Source organism: Typopeltis vanoorti, chromosome 1 (genome assembly GCF_054136105.1).
Source record: "Typopeltis vanoorti isolate ZY-2024b chromosome 1, IOZ_Tvanoo_1.0, whole genome shotgun sequence".
NCBI classification, from domain to species: domain Eukaryota; kingdom Metazoa; phylum Arthropoda; class Arachnida; order Uropygi; family Thelyphonidae; genus Typopeltis; species Typopeltis vanoorti.
In genome coordinates this window covers 148,429,589-148,453,146 of record NC_143549.1, presented here as the reverse complement: position 1 = coordinate 148,453,146, position 23,558 = coordinate 148,429,589, and the positions used below count along the sequence as shown (strand labels likewise).

Sequence of the window (23,558 nt, the reverse complement as noted above, 5' to 3'; positions counted from 1 at the left end):
CTCCATCAGCACACTCTAATCCGGATTCATATCCCTCTCCATTGCTCCAATTTATGCAACAAAGTACTATGTGTAATCTTGTCAAATGCCTTTTCAAGGTCTATCAATATTCTAGCTAATCAGCTAACGCCTTTTCATTCCTGTATTGGGAGTAGGGGAGGCCAATTACTGAGTGGCTATTTCGCTTGTCCATTACCAGTTTCACTTATAAAAAGTAAGCAAATTACTAAGGCAAAACCTACCCTTCACAAATCCCATGTAGATTATCTATTCTGATTCACCCAGTTCTGAAATCTGTCTTTCTCAAATTTCTCCAATACCTTAATCATCACTCGCGAGATCCCGATTGGCCTATTATTTGCTTCTTTTCTTCTCGAGCATCCTTTATGCTATTTGGGCCACTTTCCACTCCATTGCCCATTCCTAGTACTGAGGCTTAAATTATACAGCTAAGTCAGATGAACTGATGCATCCCTTGTGCGTTCGCAATACACAGATCGATATGATATTTAAGTCCATGGCTGTGTTCGCATTGAAGAGCCAGTGTATTTTAAGTACCTCCATTTCTTCACCTTTTATTCTTCTATCAGTGAATATCGCACCTGGTACTGCAACGTCCCCACCTAGATGGTTCACCCAACTAGATTGTGACATGAATATATAAATTCAACCTCACAATCTACATGGGTGTACCATCTAGGTGGGGACGTTGCAATATCAAGTGCGATATTTTAACACATTTTGTGTTAAAATATCTCAATTTGTGTAAAGTATGAGAGAAGTTAAATACAAGTAACCTGGAAAATCTGGGAGTGAAACAGAAAGCTATTTATCCTTGATGGAAAATACCATGTAGGAGTGTTTACTGAGAGGAATGAAAGTTGTCGCTAAATTAAGATATTTAAAAATCAGGGAGTAGCAATGTATGGAATTGCTACTCTACGCATAGGGTCACAGTTCGTAGGAACAGACTTATATGCAGTGGCATAGTTAGAGGGGGGCGGAGGGGGAGATACTCCCCGGGCAGCACTTTGGACCTTTTTGAACTTTCACAGTTAATTGTAAAATACAGTCTCGAGAACTCATTTCTAAATATTGTAATACTACTGAGAATTTTCCTCACAATTGCTGTAAGTGTTGCTAGTTGTGAGAGGAGTTTTTCTAAATAAAATTGAATAAGAATTACCTACATTACTATGAAATAGACTTCTACAATGTCATCGACGATTTTTCTACCAGAAAAGCAAGAAAAATGACATTTTAGAATGTTGAAATTAAAGTTTTACTTCAAAAATAAACATAGCGTTTTAATTTATTTCCCTATATGTCGTTTTGACCTTATGTAGTATTTTTGATGTGTATTGAGAGGGGCGGGAAAAGCCCTAGACACTACTGCTTATATGTATCATAGGCTAGATTTTCGGCTGGAGACTTTCTACCACATAATAAATTGGACAGTGTTAAGTTTTAGTTTAGAGTCATAAGGATTAGAACATGTTCTCTATTAAGAAGCATTTGTATAATGCCTATTGCTGATGTGCAGAGTAGACGTGTACTGAAATGAGACAATGTACTAAAACCGATAATATACCAGATGGCGACCAGAAAGGATGATGTCCAGGAATGCTAGTTCTTCTGCCTTTTTTTCTTTCTCCGTTCTGAATTTGATCCGAGATAGAATGAGATCTGTTAATTTTTAAAAACATCGCATAGCTGGTTTCGTTTTACTTGAAGTCTTCATCTGTGCCTAATATTGGGTGTGTATACGTATATATACCTACCGGCGATCGAATGAAACTTCTTGTTTTGGAATAAGATGCTGCGTGTTTTTCATATACGTACCCAGGTATACTCGTGTATGTCTTAGACACCGATTTTTTATTTATGTGTCTGGTTATTGGCTTTAACTGTAACAGCGTTAACTGTTCATTTAATTTCTAATATTATGCAGGTGATATGTTATGTCCAATGACATATCATTGAACAGATTATGGATATCTATTCGTAAGGTTATGTGTTCGTGATAGATGAGTATTCATTCTTTCCTGCATTTGGATATTGGCGTATGTGATGCTAAAGTAGTTTTTGTGTTACGATTGATTTAATGGTGTAGTTTTTTGCTTTTGATATTTTGCTTTAACAATGTAAACTGATGAATAAAGATGAGTAGTGCAAATATTCCGAGAACCTTTGCTGAGAAGGAGAAATATGATGAAGATGATATAGTAAACCTGTGGGAGAGGATATCACAGTTTGTTTGTTGGGAGTTTTGCCGAAGGACAGCACAAGGCACTTGCGAAAGTAAGGTTGACTTGTTGGAGTTTTTTAGAGGTAAGTTGAGCTGACGTAAAAAACAAAGATAAAAATCCTTTTATCTTTGTTTATTTATCACAAAATAAACAAAGATAAAAGTGACTTTTATCTTTGTTTATTTTGTGATAAATAACATTTCGACGTATATTTTACATTTAAATTAATATACATCAATTTTAGAAATGCAGTTTTCGTTGACATTTAAAGATCGCTTTCTTTTCTCTGTCAATTTTGTTTGTGAAATGCTTTTTGGTATGTGTATTAAAGCAATTCAGTGCCATGTAATTGATCTAATCTTGATAAGCTGTTACTGCATCTAAGTAAAAATGCGCATGTGGAGAGAATATTATTGGATATTCGTAGGCTAACTATTTTGGTATCAGTTTAGATTAGATCAATTACTTTTGACACATTTCTCAAAGAAAGAAAAAAATATAATATAAATATATATAAGTCATCATCCCTGGAAATTGCCAATGGAAGTGGTTAGGAAGAAAGTAAGAAATGGCTGTTTTTGCATGGAGGGTAGTTGGACATTGGGATGTATTGCCTGATAAGACTGTGATGACACGAATGGTGAATAAGTTTAAGGGGAGGTATGATAGATTTTACGTTGTTAAACATGAGCTTCCCACAATGAGTCCCATGATTTCCATGGAAGAGGCCCTGAGCAACAACAGTAATCATGAATGAAATCAAATTGTATTGGCTATGCAATCAGGTTTTCTCTGTGCTGAATCCAAGTACCAGAAAATGCTGTACAGCTTTACTTTTGTATTAGTGTGATATGTGTGCGAAGGAATCAGACTGTATACTGGCTATGTTTAAATTTTTCTCTGTCCTGGAGATTGTTTTACTAGCTTTTGTTATCGTTGATGTGCTTGTGTTGCATGAACAGTAAGTAGTGCCAGAAAGGATTACTGCAGTGACATTTCACTCAGATTTTATATGTACTGGCTCCTTGTATTGGAGATTATAGTAAGACTGCTGTTGCCTTTATTACTTGTGAGCTTGAGAATTAGTGTGAGAATGGATCGCACTCTGCTAGCTATATGGTTAAGTTTGCTTTCTGTCAACTGCTGATGCCGGAAACTGCAGTTTGCTTTCTGTCAACTGCTGATGCTGAAAACTGCAGTGCTATGCTTAGTTGCTATTAATGAAGGTTTAATGCATTGAAGTTGTTTTTCTCTTTTTTAAGTAACTTATTTTATGTATTTTTTTTCTTTACCAAGTTCTTTGTAAATGGCAGGAGCAATGTTATTTTTTTTTACCACGTTAATCATGTGGATTATTCCACTTATGTGCTTTTGTGGATAGCATGAATATGGAATTAACAAGGCCTACTTGCACTGCATATCTTAATATCATATTTCATAGTAATATTTGTTTGCAGGCACACATGTAGCCCACATGTGTATTGTTTGTATGCACATTTCCCAACTCTAAGAAATCACATTATTAATATTATTATTATCCCAAGACCCCATGGAGTTGAAGACTCATCTAGGAGGTCTTTTTGTCATACACACAGCTCATCATACTAGACCTTAAACACACTCAAATTCTCTGCAGGCACCACACTCTCAAGCAAGGTATTCCAATCATTCACAGCTCTGCATGCAAAAAATCTTCATACTCCCCTGCTCACACCCTACTTATGCAACTTCCAGGGATGTCCTCTGGTTCTCCCCCTGATCTCCTACTGTTTTCTGTAAAACTTCTCCAACATTGATCCTATAACAATCCCTTAGTAACTTGTAGGTCTCTATCATTTAACCCCTCTTCTTCCTATCCACTAGACTCTATAAACTGCATCTTCTCAAGCTTTCCTGATATTCAACATTCCAGAGATCAGAAACTACCATATCTGGACCCTTTCTAACATCTCTTCGTCCTTTTGAAAACCAGGTGACAAAATCTGTGCACAGAAGTCCATGTGTGGACTATCAAAGTATTATTCAATGGAACAAGAATCTCCTTACTACTATAAGTCAGTGTCCTCTGATCATTCCAAGAATTCTTTGTGTTGTCCTCACAATTTTGGCAATGTGTCCCTTAAATTTCAGATCCTTATCCACTGTCATCCCCTATTATTTCTTATTTCCTCCAATTCCAACAATATATCCCCACCAAGCATAAATTCCACATTCATCCTCGCTTCCCAAATTTTAAAACCTTATATTTTGCAACATTGAACTTGCATCCCCATTTCATGCCCATTCACTCAGTTTATTCAAGTCTTCTTGTAAGGCCACAACATCTTCTCTACTCTTTATAGTTCGTCCCAATTTTGCATCATATGCAAACAACTGAATATCCCCATCCAAATCTTCCCCAATATCATTGGGGAAGATGTGGATTATCTGATACCTATCAGATAGCCATCTCCAATCCAATGCACTAATCTAATATCCAATCCCATCCGCTCTAGTTTGACTATCAACTTATCATACGGTAATCTATCAAAAGCCTTTGTGAAATCTAAGTACTGTATACTACTGTGTATCGCTCCCCTCTGTCCAAGGAAGCTGTTACCTTATTGTAATAAGTAATAGATTACTAAAATATGACCTTCCTTTAGCAAATCCATGCAGTCCATCAAAGATAATACAATTGTTGTCAACCTACTTTTGGATCCTAGTTCTCACCAGCTTCTCCAACAACTTACAAACAACACCTGACACACAGATAGGCCTATAATTTGATGCCTGAGTTCTATCACCTCCCTTGTGAAGTTGCACAATCTTGCCCTCCTTCCACTCCTTTGGAACACGACCCAGTATAAGACTCATATTAAAAAAATGTGTCAAGGCCGATGTCAACTCCCTGGCACATTCCTTTAGAATATGTGGTGATATATTAACAAGTCCCACAGCCTTATTAACATCAATTTACTCAATTCCCCATACACCTCTTGCTCACTTACAGTCAGTCTGTCTGTCTGTCTGCCTTCACCATCATCAATTGCTCTCATTCTCTCCATGATATCACATTCATAAGAATGAAAGATGTTTATAAACTGTCCATTAAGCATCTCCTGCAGTAGTTGTCCGTATACCATTTTCTCCAATCAGTGTTATCTTTCCATAATCTTTTTTTTTTTTTTTTTTTTTTTTTTTTTGCTGGCTTCATATCGAAAGAACTCCCTACGATTCTTTTTTGGTTTTATTAGCTAACTGTGCTCATGCTTCACTTTTACTACCCTTACCAACCAAGTCACCTTCCTTGCCAGGTCTTTGTAATCTTCATGGAATTGGTTATTATCTCTTCTCTAATGGTGCCTCCATAATTCCTTTTTTTTCCTTGCTTAATCTCTTTACTCATCCATTTCACACTACTTTATTTAACTTTCTGACCCTTGGAATACATTTAGACATTGCTTCTACTAGATAGTTCTTGAATATCCCCCAAGCTGTATTGATCTCTTTTTCAGCTAACTTCTCATTCGATGCTACACCTGCAAACTGTCTTTTTGGGTGAACAGACTCAATTAATGCAACCATTTCGTTTGCCTTGTTTCTTACACTTCTAGCATGTATATACAAACACAGCAGCTTATTCCTGGATCTATAGTTGGTTCCACTGACACCACTTATTTGATGTGACTTTTCCTATACTTTACTGGAGCCATTTCTTTTTCTCCTTATTCATCTTCAAACCTTCTTCAGATTCAACTGTTTTCCCTTGATCCCAAGTCAAGAGAAAACAAAAAAAAGGGAAGGGGATGCCCTTCCCTTTTTTTTTGTCTACACTTCCTCTTCAAGCATACCTTTCTCACACTATGTTCCTCTGTCCACCTCAGCCTCCCTGTTTCCCTGTCTGTTTTGCACACCTGTTCTCTCATTCTCTATATTCATGCCACCCACTTTTTCATTCACAACCACCTCTTCAATCTCTCCTGTTCTTCCACATTGCTTATCACTTAATCAGATTCATTCTCTGCACTTGCTTCCCTACCTTCCAGCATTACACCTACCAGACCAAAAGTTTAAGATATATTTTTATTCTGAATAAACAATGAAACAGCATCTAATGGATTGTTTATTCGCTTTTATGAAATTTATATCTTCAAATGTCAATTATTACTTAGCATTTCAAAATTCATTGATCCACAAAATTTTATAAAAAAATATATGAGAAATTTTTATAAGAATTACCAGCAGATGAATAGAACAAATGTGTCTTGATTTATCAGCAGTTAGAATAGAATTGAAGGAAATCCAGAAAGATGGTTTGATGTCAGATCAGGTGTGAGACAAGAGTGCATCTTGTTTCCACCCTTATTCATCATCAGGAAGTAGCATTAAACTTGATAGCAAAATTAAAGATGCTAATTCCAGCTGCATTACTTTAAGATGATGATGTAATACTCTTAAATAAATCCAGTGCAAGTCTCAGGATTCCTTATCTAAATTGAATAACTGCTGTAACAATGTAAAAAGGAGTGAGGAGAGGACACACACGGGAGGAAGGAATTGGATTTTATGCGGTTATTAAGGGATAACTATCTGCGACAGCATGTAATATACTAGGGTTCAGAGTGTGCTTGACCTAGTAATTACATCTGAGGATTTGGCTGTAACAAATATGACCGCATTGCCACCAATCGGTGAGAGTGATCATAGGGTCTTGACTTGGGAGGTGGCTAAAGGTGTAGAATTTTCAATTAAGACAGGGTACGTGTGGAATTATCGGGCTGGAAAGTATGACAAGCTTAGGAGTTTGATTGGTTCAGTGCCATGGCATGTACAACTGCAAAGACTAGAAGTCGATAGTGCATGGGAGGTAGTTAAGAAGTGTTTGCATGAAGCAGTGGCTGACTGTATACCTAGAGTCCGAATAATAAATCAACTAGGGGTTAAATGGATGAATAACACCATTAAGCTTGAGCTGCAAAAAAAGAAACAACTATGGAGGGAATTTAAGGAGAAAGGTGACCGGCAGGCACACGAACGGTATAAAGTGCAGGCCAGAAGGGTAACGAGTGTGGTAAGAAAAGCAAAAAAGGATTACGAAAGAACATTGGCCATGCAGGCTAAAGAGAATCCTAAACAGTTTTTTAGATATGTAGCAAGTAAAAGGAAAAATGTACATGGCAGAATGATTTTAAAAAATGCTGATGGTAGGGAGGTAACTGAATCAGTTGATATAGTCGAGTTACTGAGTGAGCACTTTGCAAGAATATATCATCCAGGTGGTGACATTGCAGAAACGAATGTACCAGTAGATTATATGGGAATTGTGGTGAATGAAGTGGAGGTGAGTAGTCTATTGCATAACCTCAATGTCAATACATCTGTGGGATTGGATGGTATACCAGCTCGTGTTGTACGAGAAGCAGCTAAAGAATTGTCAGTACCCTTGACCATTTTGTTTAATTTGAGTCTCGGGTCTGGGTTAGTCCCGAGGGGGCGGAAAGAGAGGAAAATAGTTCCACTGCATAAAGGTGGTTCCAAGACTGCTGTTGTAAATTACTGACCGATTAGCATATCTGGAATCATTGTCAAGGTCTTAGAGAAATTAGCCAAAAAAAGAATACAGGATTGGATAGATGAAAATGGGATATTGTATGGAGGACAACATGGTTTTGTGAAGGGTAGATCATGCCTCAGTAACTTGCTCACGTTTTATAACACAGTGACGGCTGAACTGGATAGGGGTAATGGGTTTACAGTAATACCTTGCCAAAGCTTTTGATAGGATACCACATAGAACCCTAATCAGTAAATTGGAGCAGATGGGGATAGATATAGAGTTGGTGAGATGGATAGGAGGGTGGTTGAAGGAGAGATACCAGAGAGTGGTTTATTCGGGAGTGGAGTCTAAAAGACGGCTTGTGACTAGTGGAGTGCCACAGGCTCTGTTCTTGGACCACTGCTTTTCAATTTGTTCATCAATGATATAGGAAAGGATTTGAGAGGAAGTGTTCACTTATTTGCTGATGACGCAAAGTTGGGTAGAGCAATTATGAGTGCACAGGATGTCAAAATGTTACAGGATGATTTGGATAGTTTGGAGGACTGGGCTAGGAAAAATGGATGTCAATTTAATGTGCCAAAGTGTAAGGTTATGCACTTTGGTGAAAAGAATAGCAGCAGTATATCACATTGGTGGAACCGTACTCCAGGAGATTGATGAGGCCAGAGATTTGGGAGTGTTGGTGGATAGGGAATTGAAGTTTAGGGGGCACATTGCAAAAGTGACTAAAACAGCTCACCAAATCACTTGGCTTCTGAAAAATACTTTAACATGCAGAGACAAACAAGTTGTTGTTCCTCTGTATCAAGATGGGGTCTTATCACCTTGATAAGACCCCATCTGGACTACTGTGCCCAGTTATGGGCACCAGGGTTTCTTCGTGATGGGGAGGAACTGGAGAGGATCCAGAGACGAGTGACCAAGATGATAGCAGGTGTGTGGAATGCACCTTATGAGAATAGGTTGAAGATTTGTGGGTTGCAGAAATTGGTCAATAGGCGAAGGAGGGGTGATGTGATTGAGACATTCAAATTACTGAAGAGTTTCTATAAGATTGATCCAGAAGATATTTTTGAAAATATGACTGGTGGTGGGAGGATTAGGAGCCATGAATGGAAGCTGGGCAAGAGCGTGGTTGACAAGGGTGTTAGAGCTAGGTTTTTTACTTGGAGAGTAGTGAATGAGCGGAATAAGCTTCCAGAGTCTGTTGTGGGTGCTACGACCGTGAATGAGTTCAAGGCAAGGTATGATAGATACTGTGTAAATGTCGAATAGTTGTTCTTGACATGATGTTAGGGTCTCCCTCGATGAGTCTGTCGACTCCTTGGAGTTGCCCAGAACAATAATAATAATAATAACAATTATGGCATGAAAATAAGTAATACAAAAAAATGGTCTCTACTAACATGAAAATATTAGCTTTATTCTGAGAACCTATAGAGCAAGTCTCTATAAGTTTCTGGCCTGGTTGCCTGTGGATTCAAATCCTGCCGTGGGCATGAATGTTTGTGATTGTTTTTAAGTGGGAGATCATCGCCCCTGCTTATTGGAGGCTTGAAGTGGCTTGAAAAAGTTCCAGGTTTGGTCTCTACAGCAGGGTTTGCAGACTATGTAAAAGTAAATGATACCAAAATATATATTAACTTTATAAAAACATATGCACTATGGTACAAATGTACCATAGTGCCTATGTTTTTATAAGTTTACAGGAAATTTATGTAGCTGTCACACTTTAATGGGTGACAGCTACATAAATAAATTTAAAAAAAAAAAAAAAGTAAAATATTTTGGGTACAATTTAGTGAAGATATTAAATTAAATATAGATGGAAATAAACAATAGAATAGGCATAGCTGGTATCATGGGGAGCCAGTTGAATAAATTTATATGGCATAAGACAGAAATTAGCCAAAACACTAAAGCTGTGTAAAAGAATGTTGTCAAACCAGCTTTAACGTATGAATCTGAGAGTTGGTTTAGAAATAATACTTGATCAAAAACTAGATAATATATATGAGAAATCTGAGAAAAATTAGGACACTGAACTGATGGCACAGAATCATATTAAAAATGAAGATATTAGAAAAGAACTAATCATTGTCTTTAGACCTTGATGAAGTTGCTCATTATGGTAGGTCCCTCTCTCATACACACGGCTCATCATACCATGCCTTAAATATATTCACCACAAGGCAATAAATTCCAATCATACACCATTCTTCTTGCACCTGCTTCTCACTCCTTGGCTCATACCCATACTTATACAGCTTCCAGGGAAGACCTCTTGCTTTGTCCCCATTTCCCACCATTCTGTGAAAAACCTCTGCATTGTCAATCTAATAAGATCCTTTTACCAATTTATAGATCTCTTTCATATTACCCCTCCTATCCACTACTCTGTAAATTGCATCTTCTACCTTTCTTTTCTTGCTCCACATTCCGAAGACCAAAAATCCACTTATTCAGTCATCTCTGGATCATTTCCAATACTTCTTCATCCTTTTGAAAACCAGAGGAAATCTATGCACAGATTTCTCCTGGTTTTCAAAATCCACAAAGCAAGGCCTTATACAATGGAACTAGAATCTTCTTACTTTTACAAGTTATTGTCCTTTCCCATTGCCCAGAATTCATCGTGCTGTCCTCATAATTTTAACGTCTTCAAAATTTTAGATCTCTATCACCAGCACAACTGGATCTCTTATTTCCTCCACCTTCTCCAATATATCTTCAACTAGTAGATATTCTACCTCCTATCTGTTTTCCAAATTTTAAAACCTTATGCTTTGCAACATTGAATTGATAACTCTACTCCTGTGCCCATTCACTCAGTCTGTTCAAGTCTTCTTGTAAAGCCACATCTGTTCTACTCTTTATAGTTCTTCCCAACATTGCATCATCTCTGCAACTTTGAATATCTCAATTCACACCTTCCCTGATATCATTAATATACAGGTTAAACAGCAATTGCCTAAAACAGACCCTTGAGACACCATTATGATTTTCCTCTTCTGGGATATTGCTTCCCCATACACAGCTTGCTGATATCTGTCAGATAGCCAGTCTCCATTCCAATGCGCTAATGTGATGGCCAACCCATCTGTTCTAGTTTAACCATTAATTTATCATGTGGCAATAATGAAATCTAAGTATACAACTTTTTATCCATTGCACTGTTACCTTATTGTAATAAGTAAACATATTACTAAAACTTGACTTTCTTTTTAAGCAAATCTGTGCTGTCCATCAAAGAGAATATCATTATTATCAACCCAATTTTGGATCCTGGTTCTTACTAACCTTTTCAACACATTAAGAACAACACCTGACACAGATGGCCTATAATTTGAAGAGCTTGAGTTCTGTCACCTCCCTTATGAAGATATGGTTCTTGTCTTCCTTCTACTCCTTTGAAACTTGACCCAGTGTAAGACTCGTATTAAACAAGTCTACCAAGGCAAATGTTAACTCTGCCACAATCCCTAAAAACATGGTGATATATCATCAAATTGCATATCAAATTGTTAATCATATTAACATCAAGTTTACTCAATTTCTCATATATATCTTGTTCATTCAATCCCCTTTCAATGCTCTTGAACTCTGCATGACGTCACATTCACAGGAATGAAATATCTTTATGAACTGTTCATTTAGTATCTCAACTATATTCTCTGCAGCAGTAATCCTTTTACCATCGTCTTCAATCAGTATCATCCTTTCATTATAATTCATTATTTTTTATTTATTATTTTTGTTTTCTGCTGGCCACATATTGAAAGAATTCCCCAGCAGTTTTTTGGCTTTGTTAGCTAACTATTGCTCACACTACACCTTGACTACCCTTTCTAACTTATTCACTCTCTCTTTGCCTGCTCTTCATACTCATGGAATTGCTTGTTATCAATCATCTTATGCTATCTCCATAATGCCTTCTATATTGCATACTTAATCTCCTTATTTATCCATTTCACATCTGCCTTATTTAACCTTCTGACCCTCAGAATACATTTAGATATTGCTTCTACTAAACGCTTCTTGAATATCACTCAAGGTACTGGTCTCCTTTCCACCCCATTCTTCATTCCATGCTACAGCTGAGCTTTTCATAATCACCAGTATTGAGTTCCACACATATTATTAACTCACAGAAGTCCTCACATGGATGGATGGCAACCAGGTAATCACTTCATGGCTTCTCTTACCAATTGCAGGGAGATTTGAAACCTCATTTATATTGACATCCTCTGGTGAGATGATCAAATTCAATCACTGATCCTTGTATTTTCTTGTTATGCCTGATGTAGTTGTCCCTCAAAAACTTGAGAAATTCATTTTCTTTACTTTCATATGCCCTCTTTATCCCAATCTATGTTGCCATAATTAAAATATCTTATGATGGTCTCCTTTTCCCTATTTGCTTGGTTAATTTGCTTACACATTTCATGGCCTACCCTCCAGTTCTATACTAACATCCAAGTATCTCATTCTATTCATCACTATCTTACACCATACTGCCTCAAAGCCACTACTACTATTTCCCCTTTGCATCTGTACCTTGCATGGGCATAACTCCTTTTCTATCATCAGCAGCACTCCACCTCCCTTTTTACCTTTTCTATCTTCATGAGAGAGACATCATACCTCTTTATCTTTATTTCTATCAGTATACCATCCTCATCCAACCACATCTCACTTATTCCAACAATTTTTGGGTAAATGAACTAACTCAATGCAAGAAATTTGGTCCCCTTGTTTATGATACTTATAGCATTTTGTATTCAAACATAATGGTTTCATTTCTGAATCTATAACACACTTCAATTATACTAACTAATTAGATGTGACTTCTCTATGCCTTCCTGAAGCCATTGCCCTCACCCATTTCAGAAATTTCTTTGAACCCAACTGTTACTTCTACATTCCAGGCTATCCCATTCCTTTCTTGTTTGCTCACACATTCACTTCCTCTTTGGGTATATACTATACTATATATGCATGCCTTTTATTGATTTATTTTAAAACAGCGATTTACTTATGTTCTGTTAGTCTGTAATGATGCATGAAAACATTTAGCAAATTAGGTCTCAGTTATTAAAGTAATTCTAAGCAATGCTTTACTTGTAGTCTTCAAGATTTGTGTTCTGCTATTTATATTTGTGCCAATAGATCCAGATGTCATCTCAGGAGCTATTAATTAAATGTCTACAAGGCTGTGTTCTAGGAAGTGATCTCTTTTACCTCACATCAGCATTATGTCATATGCTAGTAGGATTGGCCAGTAGTTGAAGCTGTTGTATCCCTGTCTAACTTTTGGAGGAGCTTCCATAGCTCAGTAGGTTTTGATGTAACCTTTGGTTGGAATGATCTGGGTAATCCCATCTATGATGCGAAGAATCTTTATCAGGGTTTTTCAGTTAAAGGTGAGTTAGCTGATCTCATGGATGTGGAGGATTTTTTTTCATCATTTCTACCTTTCTCAAGACAGGCAAACCAGCTCCATGAACATGCATCTACAGACATATGAGGGTGTGCTGAAAAGTTGTGATAATCACCATGAAAGAATTGAGGTAGAACCATATAACTTACACATTATTCTACATATTATACACTTGCTACAATGCTGCTGCATCATTTGCAGTCCTCTGAGAAAAAAGTCTACCTTTCCTTTTTGCACAAACCAGTCCTTAGTTGCAGATATGACTTCATCATCTGTGGTTAAATTTTGTTCCTTTCAAGTGTTTCTTTAAATTTGGAAACAGGAAATAGTCAGATGGGGCCAGGTCTTGCAAATAGGGTGGGTGAGGCAGACATTGAAGCTCAATTCGTGTATTGTCTGTTGGGTTTCATGAGCAGGTGCATTGTCCTACAAAAGTAATGCCTCTGTCAGTTTCCTGCAGCTTTTTTCCTTCAATAGCTCCTTCAATCCCTTCACAGCTGTTGAATAAACTGCTGCTGTAACAGGTTCACCTTTTTTTTTTAGGGTTCTTGGTAAGATTAAAAAATCCATATTCCAAAAGACAATGGCAAGAACCTACCCTGCGTGTGTCTTTTGGGTTTGGAACTTCTTTGGCTGTGGAGAACCTTTGTGTCTCCACTCCATTGACTGTTGTTTGGTCTTTGGGTCACAGTGATGAAGCCACGTTTCATTAACAGTCACAATACAAGCCAAAAATTTGCACCGATTTCTCAAAAAATGACCTCAAAATCCCTTAGATCACAGTACACATTCTCTTTTTTGTCTGGCACTCAAACATTTGGGGACCCATTTTGCCGAGAGCTTCTACATGTCCAGATGTTGGTGGATAATGACTCCCTACTCATTTCCTGGATATCCCTGGAGTCTTTGCAACGTTTTTGGCCGGTATTAGTCTATCATCAGGGATCATGGCATGCATTTCTTTTATGTTTTCAGTGTGATTGCTGTGTGGAGGATCTTTCTGACCTGGGAGCATTTGTTGTCTCAGAATGTCCAGTTTTAAACTTGGCCCCATTTGGCAACTGTTGTATATGCTGGGACACAGTCCCCCTAAAATCCCACACAAAGTTTGGTGAATCTCTGTTGCAGACTTTTCTTGCAGCATGAAAAACTTGATGATGGCCCACACCTCTTTGTCTTCAAATTTCTTCAAAACCTCTGACATGTCTTCTTATATATATATCCTAAAAGACATAACAAATTTTTACAATTTGATGAAACATGAGGGGGGGGAGGGGTTAAAGGATTTTAAGATATGTTCTTTCTTGTGGTTATTATTATTATGTGACACCTCCAGGGAGTTCAAAAATCATTGAGGGAGAGCACCTTCTCTACAACTCTCCATCTCCACCACTCAATCCACGAACTACAGCTCATCTACACCAACACCATCTACTGCTCACCACCACTAGTATTTTCACAGACTGTCACAAACATCCATGCCCACAGCCGGATTAGAACCTGCAGCCTTTTGGCTGGAGAGTGAATACACTAACCACTCGGCCAATCAAGCCAGCCTGGTCGGTCGAGTGGTTATATCAGTTGCTTTAACATCATTTTTGTTCTATGTGTTTGTCATAACTTTTCAGCCCCCCTCCCCTCCTTTCATAAAATATTCAACCTTAGAGATGCAGCAGAAGAGTGGCAAATTGGCTGCATTAAATTTCCTAAAATCCCTAATTATCAGACTCAACCTGTTTTGGACGGATGGAAATTTTAGAAACTGAAAGATAGTCATTCTCCAACCTTTGCCAATCAAGATAGCTGGCTCAATACATTATGCAAATTATGGAAACAACTACCGTGTTATAGTAAAACCATAGTTTAATATAAACCAAAATAAACACTCAACATTTTGACTTTCACATTAAGTTCATCATCTGGAGTATACACATATATATATATACAAAGAAAAAAGCTGCACCACAATCTACATGGCATGCTAAAGTTACTGACCAACTGTTACAACTATTTGCTTGACCTCTGGTTGGGGAAAAAAAATTGTAAATTCCATAATTTGCATAATGTATTTCGATCACTGTTGTAAGCATGAAGGAAGGGATAGCTGGCTCAAGTTATCAGTAATTTTAAATGGCTACCATAATCCCACTAAAGAGTGAGTTATGAGTTTTTACTATGAAATAGATCTACTTAGATCTCGTGCAAATATCTCTTGGCCCACCTGTTATTAGCAGAACTTATAGGTTGATTTCGTGAACAAACTTTTTTTGGGGAGTGTTATTTCTTATTTTCTCTTTTCCTTTGTGTCTGATTATGAGAATATGGATTTATGCTTAGTGGGGAGATGGATCAACACTTAATTTCTCCACCTTTTCTCTGGTCTCATTCTTAGTGAATGAGTGATAGTGAAATGTATAGTCAAATAAGCCAAGCAAATAAGAAAAGGGTGATTTTAATTATGGCAATATAGACTGGAATGAAGAGATAGCAACTGGAAGTAAAGAAAATGAGTTTCTTGAGTTTTTGAGGGATAACTACCTCAGACAGTATGTAACAGAGGGCACAAGAGGATTAAGGGTCTTGGATTTGGTCATCTCATCGGAGGATGTAATTATCAATGAGGTATCAAATCATCCACCAATTGGTGAAAGTGACCATGAGGTGATTACTTGGGTGGTTGCCAGCAGTGCAAGGACCCCTGTGAAAAAAGGGTATATGTGGAACTACAAGGGGGGTGATTATGAAGAGCTCAGGAGACAGCTTGCAGGTGTAGCATGGAATGAGGAGTTAGCTGGAAAAGAGATCAATGCAGCTTGGGGGATTTTCAAAAAATATTTAGTGGATGCAATGTCTAAATGTATACCACGGGTGAGAAGGTTAAATAAGTTAGGTGTGAGATGGATGAATAAAGAGATTAAGCATGCAATACAGAGAAAAAGGGCATTGTGGAGGCAGCATAAGAGAAGTGGAAGTAACCAATTTCATGAGTTCTACAAAGACCAGGCGAGGAGAGTGACTTGGTTGGTGAGAGTAGCTAAAGAGAGGTATGAACAGCAGTTAGCTAATGAAGCTAAAAAGAATCCTAGGGAGTTCTTTCGATATGTAGCCAGCAAAAGAAAGAATGATTATGGAAGGATGACATTGATTGGAAGAAATGGTATAAAGACAGCTGTTGCAGAATGTGTGGTGGAGATACTTAATGAGCAGTTCATAAAGATCTTTCAATCTTGTGAATGTGACTTCATGGAGAGATTAAGAGCAGTTGATGATGGGGAGGAGAGACTGACTGTAAGTGAGCAAGAGGTGTTTGGGGAGTTGAGTAAACTAGATGTAAATAAGGCTGTGGGACTTGATAATATATCACCGCGTATTCTGAAGGAATGTGCCAGAGTGTTGACACCTGCCTTGACATATTTTTTTAATACGAGTCTTGCACTTGGTCAAGTCCCTAAAGAGTGGAAGGAGGGCAAGATTGTGCCACTTCATAAAGGAGGTGATCGTACTCAAGCATCAAACTATAGGCCTATCTGTGTGTCAGGTGTTGTGGTTAAGTTGTTGGAGAAGCTTGTGAGAACTAGGATCCAGAGTTGGGTTGACAACAATGGTATAATCTTTGATGGACAGCATGGATTTGCTAAAGGGAGGTCGTGTTTTAGTAATCTACTTACTTATTACAATAAAGTGACTGCTTCCTTGGACAGAGGAGAAGGATACACAGTAATATACTTGGATTTTGCAAAAGCTTTTGATAGAGTACCTCATGATAAGTTGACAGTCAAACTAGAGCAGATGGGGTTGGATATTAGATTAGTGCATTGGATTGGAGACTGGCTATCTGATAGGTATCAACAAGTTGTGTATGGGGGTGCAATATCCAGGAAAAGGAAAGTCACTAGTGGAGTGCCTCAGGGATCTGTTTTAGGGCCATTACTATTTAACTTGTATATTAATGATATTGGCGAAGATTTGGATGGAGATATTCAGTTGTTTGCAGATGATGCAAAGTTGGGACGAACCATAAAGAGTAGTGAAGATGTTGTGGCCTTGCAAGAAGACTTGAATAAATTGAGTGATTGGGCAAGCAAATGGGGATGCGAGTTCAATGTTGCAAAATGTAAGGTTTTAAAATTTGGAAAACAAAGATGGGATGCAGAATTTATGCTTGGTGAGAATATATTGTTGGAAGTAGAGGAAATAAGAGATCTGGGAGTGATAGTGGATAAGGATCTAAAATTTAGGGGACACATCGCCAAAATTGTGAAGACAACACAAAGACTTCTGGGAATGATGAGGAAGACACTGACGTGTAGAAGTAGGGAGATTCTTGTTCCATTGTATAAGGCTTTGATTAGGCCACACATGGACTATTGTGCCCAGATTTGGTCATCTGGTTTTCAGAAGGATGAAGAGATGTTGGAAAGGGTGCAAAGGCGACTGACTAAGGTAGTTTCTGACCTCTGGAATGTCGAGTATGAGGAAAGATTGAAAAGATGTAATTTGCAGAGTCTAGTGGAGAGAAGGAAGAGGGGAGATATGATAGAGACCTACAAGTTGGTAAGGGGTTGTTATAGGATCAATGGTGGAGAAGTTCTACAGAGAATAGCGGGAGATCAGGGGAGAACCAGAGGTCATACCTGGAAACTGTATAAAGAGGGTGTGAGTAGGGGAGTGAGAGGCAGGTTTTTTTCGTGCAGAGTTGTGAATGATTGGAATGCCTTACCTGAGAGTGTGGTGTCTGCAAGGAGTTTGAATGTGTTTAAGACCCGGTATGATGAGATGTGTGTGAGATAAAAGGACCTCCTAGATGAGTCTTTGACTCCATGAGGTCTTGTTTTAATAATAATAATAAAAAAATAATTAGTCATAAACCTCTTAACTTCATTGTATACATTCTTCTTGGGACTCTTTCTAAATTCGTTTCTTCATATGGAAATTATTTCAAGCAGGAATTTATTGCATTTTTTTCAACACTTTGAGTACCAATCATTCTTAATATCCATATGGTTTTTCATGTCATTGAAAATTCCAATAGAAAATTCAGCTTAATTTAGTTTCCGGGCCTCCACTGTTATGAGACTTGTCGCAGAAGCAGCCTAAGTTCACTAGAGACTGAAATGCCTATTGTACCTTGCCCTGAACACATTCAGCCTTAATGCACTTGCTACCCAATCCAGCAATGTATTTCACTCATATACTATTCTCTGTACAGATCTACTTTTCACTCCTTTGCTCACATGATCCTCATACTCCTAGGAATAACTTTGTTCTCCCACCACCTTATTATCCTTTCTAGTATTTCCTGTATATTTGTTTGTTAGGTTCTTCTCAGCATATGTTGGTGAGTGTAAGATATATATATATATAGAGAGAGGTGGGAGGAGTACTTCATCCTGTTGTTGTCACCTTTAATTGGTATGCAAGATGATTCAGCTTGTCAGTAAGATAGTAGGTCTCTGGCATTGGAAACAGAAGGGAGGAACTCGCGTTGAAAAGTAATTCAGTGATAGGCTCATGAGAATGATAGAAAAGTTTCAGTTATAATTTGGAAGGATGATACAATGGTTGTCAGAGGTTATGGTGAAGAGCCCTAAGGTCTGATTAGATTTCTTTTACTTCAAGGACATTGAGCATTATCATCTTACCTGAAATTAATCTTCTAAAGGATTGCCTATATCTAGGCAGATGCTCTTGCTGTTCAGTAAGAACTTGTAGAGCTTTTGTTATTAAAGTATGTGAACTAAGAGTAAAATGGAGGAAATTGTGACTTTTGTCTGATCAGTGAGAGCGAACTTGCAATGTAGACCACACACACAGCCTGAGCTACCAAAGTTACACTGCATAATGAAACCGAGTGTGTCATGTATGATACATTGTACACCCTATAACATTACTTGGATTTAAGCTAGATAATAAACGTAAGAACTCAAGACTAAGAAGCTGATGCAAGATGTTTCCAGAGATAAAATCTGAATACTGTTTAATGATCAACTTGGCTAATTTCACTTGCTTATAGGAACAGTTTAATGCTAATTAAGCTGATGTATTCATCAATCTTTTATAGCATATATTGAATTGGTGTTGTTTTATCGTGTGGAAAGGCTTATGTGTTCGTCACACAATGTTGATTGGATTTTCACGATATAGATGCCAACACGGATTGATAAGAAAATAATTATTTATTAACTTTAACGCTATTATTTCGCTGGTATTATATCCATCATCTTCAGAGCATACAAACAAAGTTTGTATGGTTTTGTTATTGTTAATTAAGCTTGTCATTCTTGAAGTCTTGAACAGTCACCTCCCTATTTGCCATTTAATTAAAATATAACCTTTTATCATATTATTATCACGAGATGAATCTGCTCCCACACCATTTTGACATGTGTTGGATTTGTGACCTACCTAGGTTATAATGTCAATGACATAGCTGACAGGATTAAATTTCAAATAGCAAATAGTCAGGCAAAACAAAACTTGTTTGGACTTAGAAATTGACAGTGTTTAAGATACCAATGATGATGATTAATTTTTTTATTTATTTACTTATTTTTTTAGATATGGTGATAGAGATGACAACAAAGAGAATAGAATATGTGTTTCCTCATGATGCTGTTGCAAAGTTTATTGAACAAGCAAATCAGATAATGAGTGAAGAAGAAAATAGTAACTTGAATGACTTACTTGCAGTAGGTAAACTTGTAGCTAAGGTTGTTCCTGAACTTCATCAATCATCAAAACACTTAGTAGATATTATACAGGTTTGTAAAAATAAATAAATAAATCTTTCTTTCTCTTTTTTTTAAATGACTAATTAATAACCACTCTGACCTCTTTGATTATCCTTCTATGAAGCTTGATTTACTTTAGTTTAATTATCCAAACAGTGAAAGACTCACATCCTCAGTAATTCCTTATAATGAAATTCATTATTAGGAATTACTGGAAGAGATATTGAAATTGATTTTGATGTTCACAACTCACTTCACTGATTATGCTTGAAGAGATGTTTTGAAATATTTGCTATTAATAATGATCAAACTCAAATTGAATAGCAGATAATCCTCGCCATTCTCCCAATATCCTGAATCTTTTATTAATCCATCTTTCTTCCAAATATATTGTAGATGATCATCATGATTGGCCATCAACCTTCTATTGGCTCTGTAATCTCATTTATCTTTTCATGTTTATAGATTTAACTCTTAAATTAAATTAAACTTGAAAAGAAATTATATTGGTGTCATGGCTATCAGGTGTAAAGATTTGCTGTTAGAGAGCTCCTGAAAGATTTGTGATTTTAGTTGATTTATTAAGTGTTTTCTTAGATTTAATTGTGTATTTTTAGTATATTATTGTAGTTTTTTAGCGTAATCATTGTACTATAGCATTTTATAAAATAATTGCAGAAACATTATTAGTTTTTACTACTCTTAAAAATGGCACCAAAAACTCATCTTAACAAGGCAGTGTCTAAAGCTCAAGTTGTTGCTACTGAGGAAAACGTTTGTCCTGATGAACAAAAGTATTACTGCATTGATGATGATAATTTATCTGAGGATAAGTTGACATTAGAAATATCTCGATTAAAAGAAATTATTAGAAAATCGACCAGGGAATTGAAAAAGGTGGAAAAACGTTTGACTGAACTTACACATGATAAGAAAAAGGATCAGAACAAGAACAGGCAGGAAAGTACTGAACTTGGTAATCAAAATATTAATAACAACAAGGTAAGTCAGTTAAAATCTAAGAAAAAAAAAAAGAGGTGATGTGGTATGGTGACTCAATTTTAAAATTTGTGCTTGTGAGGGAGTCGCCACTTCTAGTTTCCCAGGAGCAAAAATTAAAAATATGACAAACGTAATTGAAAACCAAAAAGAAAAATTAAAGGGATAGTAGTTTTGGTGGGTACTAATAATTTAAGTAGTGACAAATATAGTGTGAGAGAAGATATAAAAGGCCTGTCGGAAGAAGCAAGAAAGAAATGTGAGAGAGTAAAAATTGTAGCCAGATATGACAGTACTGAGTTAAGAAGGAGGGCGATGGTAGCAAATGTTTTTACACACAGGCTGTGTAAAATATATGGATGCAAGTCTTTGGATGTGTGGGGTATGTTTGATGGCAGAAAAGACTTGTATAAGAAGGATGGCCTGCACTTGAATTCATTTGACATCAGAAGCCTGAAGAAATTACTTCTTGGTATGAGACCTAATGCAGAGAATCAGGAAAACTAAATCATCAAGGGAGGAATGGAAAAAAATGTGTGTGAAAGTTAAGCTATGGTATGCATATGTGATAAAGATGTGAATGTCTTTGAACATGGTTATGTATGTGGCGAAGGGGTGGAAAACTATGCTTTGGGTTCGGACCTTTTATAGTATGTCTGGGGGGGGGGGAAACAGAAAATTCTAGAACAAGACCAAATAGATTGCATATCTGATTATAAGAATAGGCTAGGTGATAATTTATTATGTCTATACACAAATACCAGGAACATTAGAAACAAAGGGGTAGAGTTCGTTACTTTATTGAATACGATGTGGCCTAACATTGTTGGCATTCAGTGAAACCTAGCCAGAATCGGATATGGTAAGTGGGATTGAGTGTAATGGGTATACTATTTTTAGGAATGACAGAAGAGATAGAAGAGGAGTGCTACTGTTGATATCAGATGACTTAAATCCAGTTAGGATAGAAACACAGGAAAATAATGATGTTCCATGTAGCGGTGAGTTTGAGTATATCTGGTGTGAAGCGGAAGTTAACAGAATGAAATACATAGTGGGGTTTTGCTACAGACCTGGCGGCTCACTTGCAGGGGACGAAGAAATGCATAGCCTGTTTAGCCTCATAGGTACCAAACGAATGATCATTATGGATGACTTTAATTTACCAAACATTGATTGGGTAGCTGAGAAATCTCATGATGAGAAAGAAGAGGAAATTGAATTGTTGTGAGACAACTTTCTCAAGCAGCATGTGAAAGAAGGAACTCAAGGTCAAATTTTATCACCAATTGGTGTCAGTGATCATGCTGTACTTTCTTGGGAAGTATCTAATTGTATTGATGCTCTGATTAAAATAGGTTACATGCTGAACTACAAAGCTGGAAATTATGATCATCTTAGGAGAATACTATCTGTGGTCCCATGGTATCAGTTACTGAATGGAGAAAAAATGTCAGCAGTACATGGGAATCTTTGAAAAAGTGCTTAAATGAGGCGGTATCTGAATGTATCCGTAATGTTTGAAAAATAAATAGTTGGGAGTGAAATGGATATGCAACCTTATTAAGCAAGAGATCCACAAAAAGAAGATGCTGTGGAAAGAATATCATGAGAATAAAAGTGAGAGGAGTTATGAAATATGAAGCTCATGCCAAAAAAGTAATAAGCATTGTAAGGAAAGCTAAATCTGAGTATGAAAAGAAATTGGCCATGCAAGCTAAAGGCAATCCAAAAGAATTTTAACTTTATGTCGCAAAAGAAAGAATAAATGTGGAAGAATAACTTTATTGAATGCAGATGGTACTCTTGTGTTGGAAGCTAATGAGATTGTTCAGTTAATGAGTGCTCACTTTGCTAAGATATATCGATCAGGTGTATGTAACATGGTGCACAGTGCTACTGCTACGTTGGATGAAGAGTTAGAGGTTCATGAAAATGAGATTGAAGAGCTATTGCATAACCTGGATAAGAATTTGTCTGTAGGGACAGATGGAATTATCAGCCCATTTGCTAAAGGAATGTTCAGCTGAATTGGTATGCCTTTCACATGTTTGTATAACTTGAATCTCAGCTCAGAAATGATACCACAGGAATGGAAGGAATGTATGATAGTTCCATTGTACAAGGGTGGTGCAAAAACTGGTGTGTCTAACTACCAGCCTATCAGCATCTCTAGTGTTGGTAGTGAAGATTTTAGAGAAGTTAGTAAGAACTCGCATACAGAAATGAGTAGCGAACATGCTATACCCTGCAAGGAACAGCATGAATTTACTAAAGGAAGGTCATGTTTTAGCAATTTGCTCATATTTTTTAGCAACATTACAGCCAAGTTGGATAAAGGGAATGATAATGTTGGATTTTTCAAATGCATGTGATAGGATATCAGACGAAAGGTTGTTGCATAAACTGGAGAATATGGGATTGGAATATAAACTCTTGACTTGGATCAGGGGATGGTTTACAGACATATCAAGAAGTGGTATACAGTGGGTGTAAATCTGCCAGATTTAAGGTGACCAGTGGTGTACCTCAGGGTTCAGTTCTTGGGCCATTGTTATTCAATCTATACATTAATGCATTTTGAAGGGACTAAAAAG

At 37.1% G+C, this 23,558-nt stretch overlaps 1 protein-coding gene across 1 annotated transcript in view; it reads left to right on the top strand.

Moving 5' to 3' along the window:
- The first annotated feature begins 1,661 nt into the window (after nucleotides 1-1,661).
- Nucleotides 1,662-23,558, top strand: part of LOC150110527 (uncharacterized) — a 204,937-nt gene continuing 183,040 nt past the window's right edge. Inside the window, exons 1-2 of the mRNA XM_090394539.1 lie at nucleotides 1,662-2,331; nucleotides 19,790-19,992. Coding sequence (XP_090250665.1) covers nucleotides 2,163-2,331; nucleotides 19,790-19,992 — 372 coding nt within the window. The 5' untranslated portion in view covers nucleotides 1,662-2,162. The remainder of the gene's footprint in view (nucleotides 2,332-19,789; nucleotides 19,993-23,558) is intronic.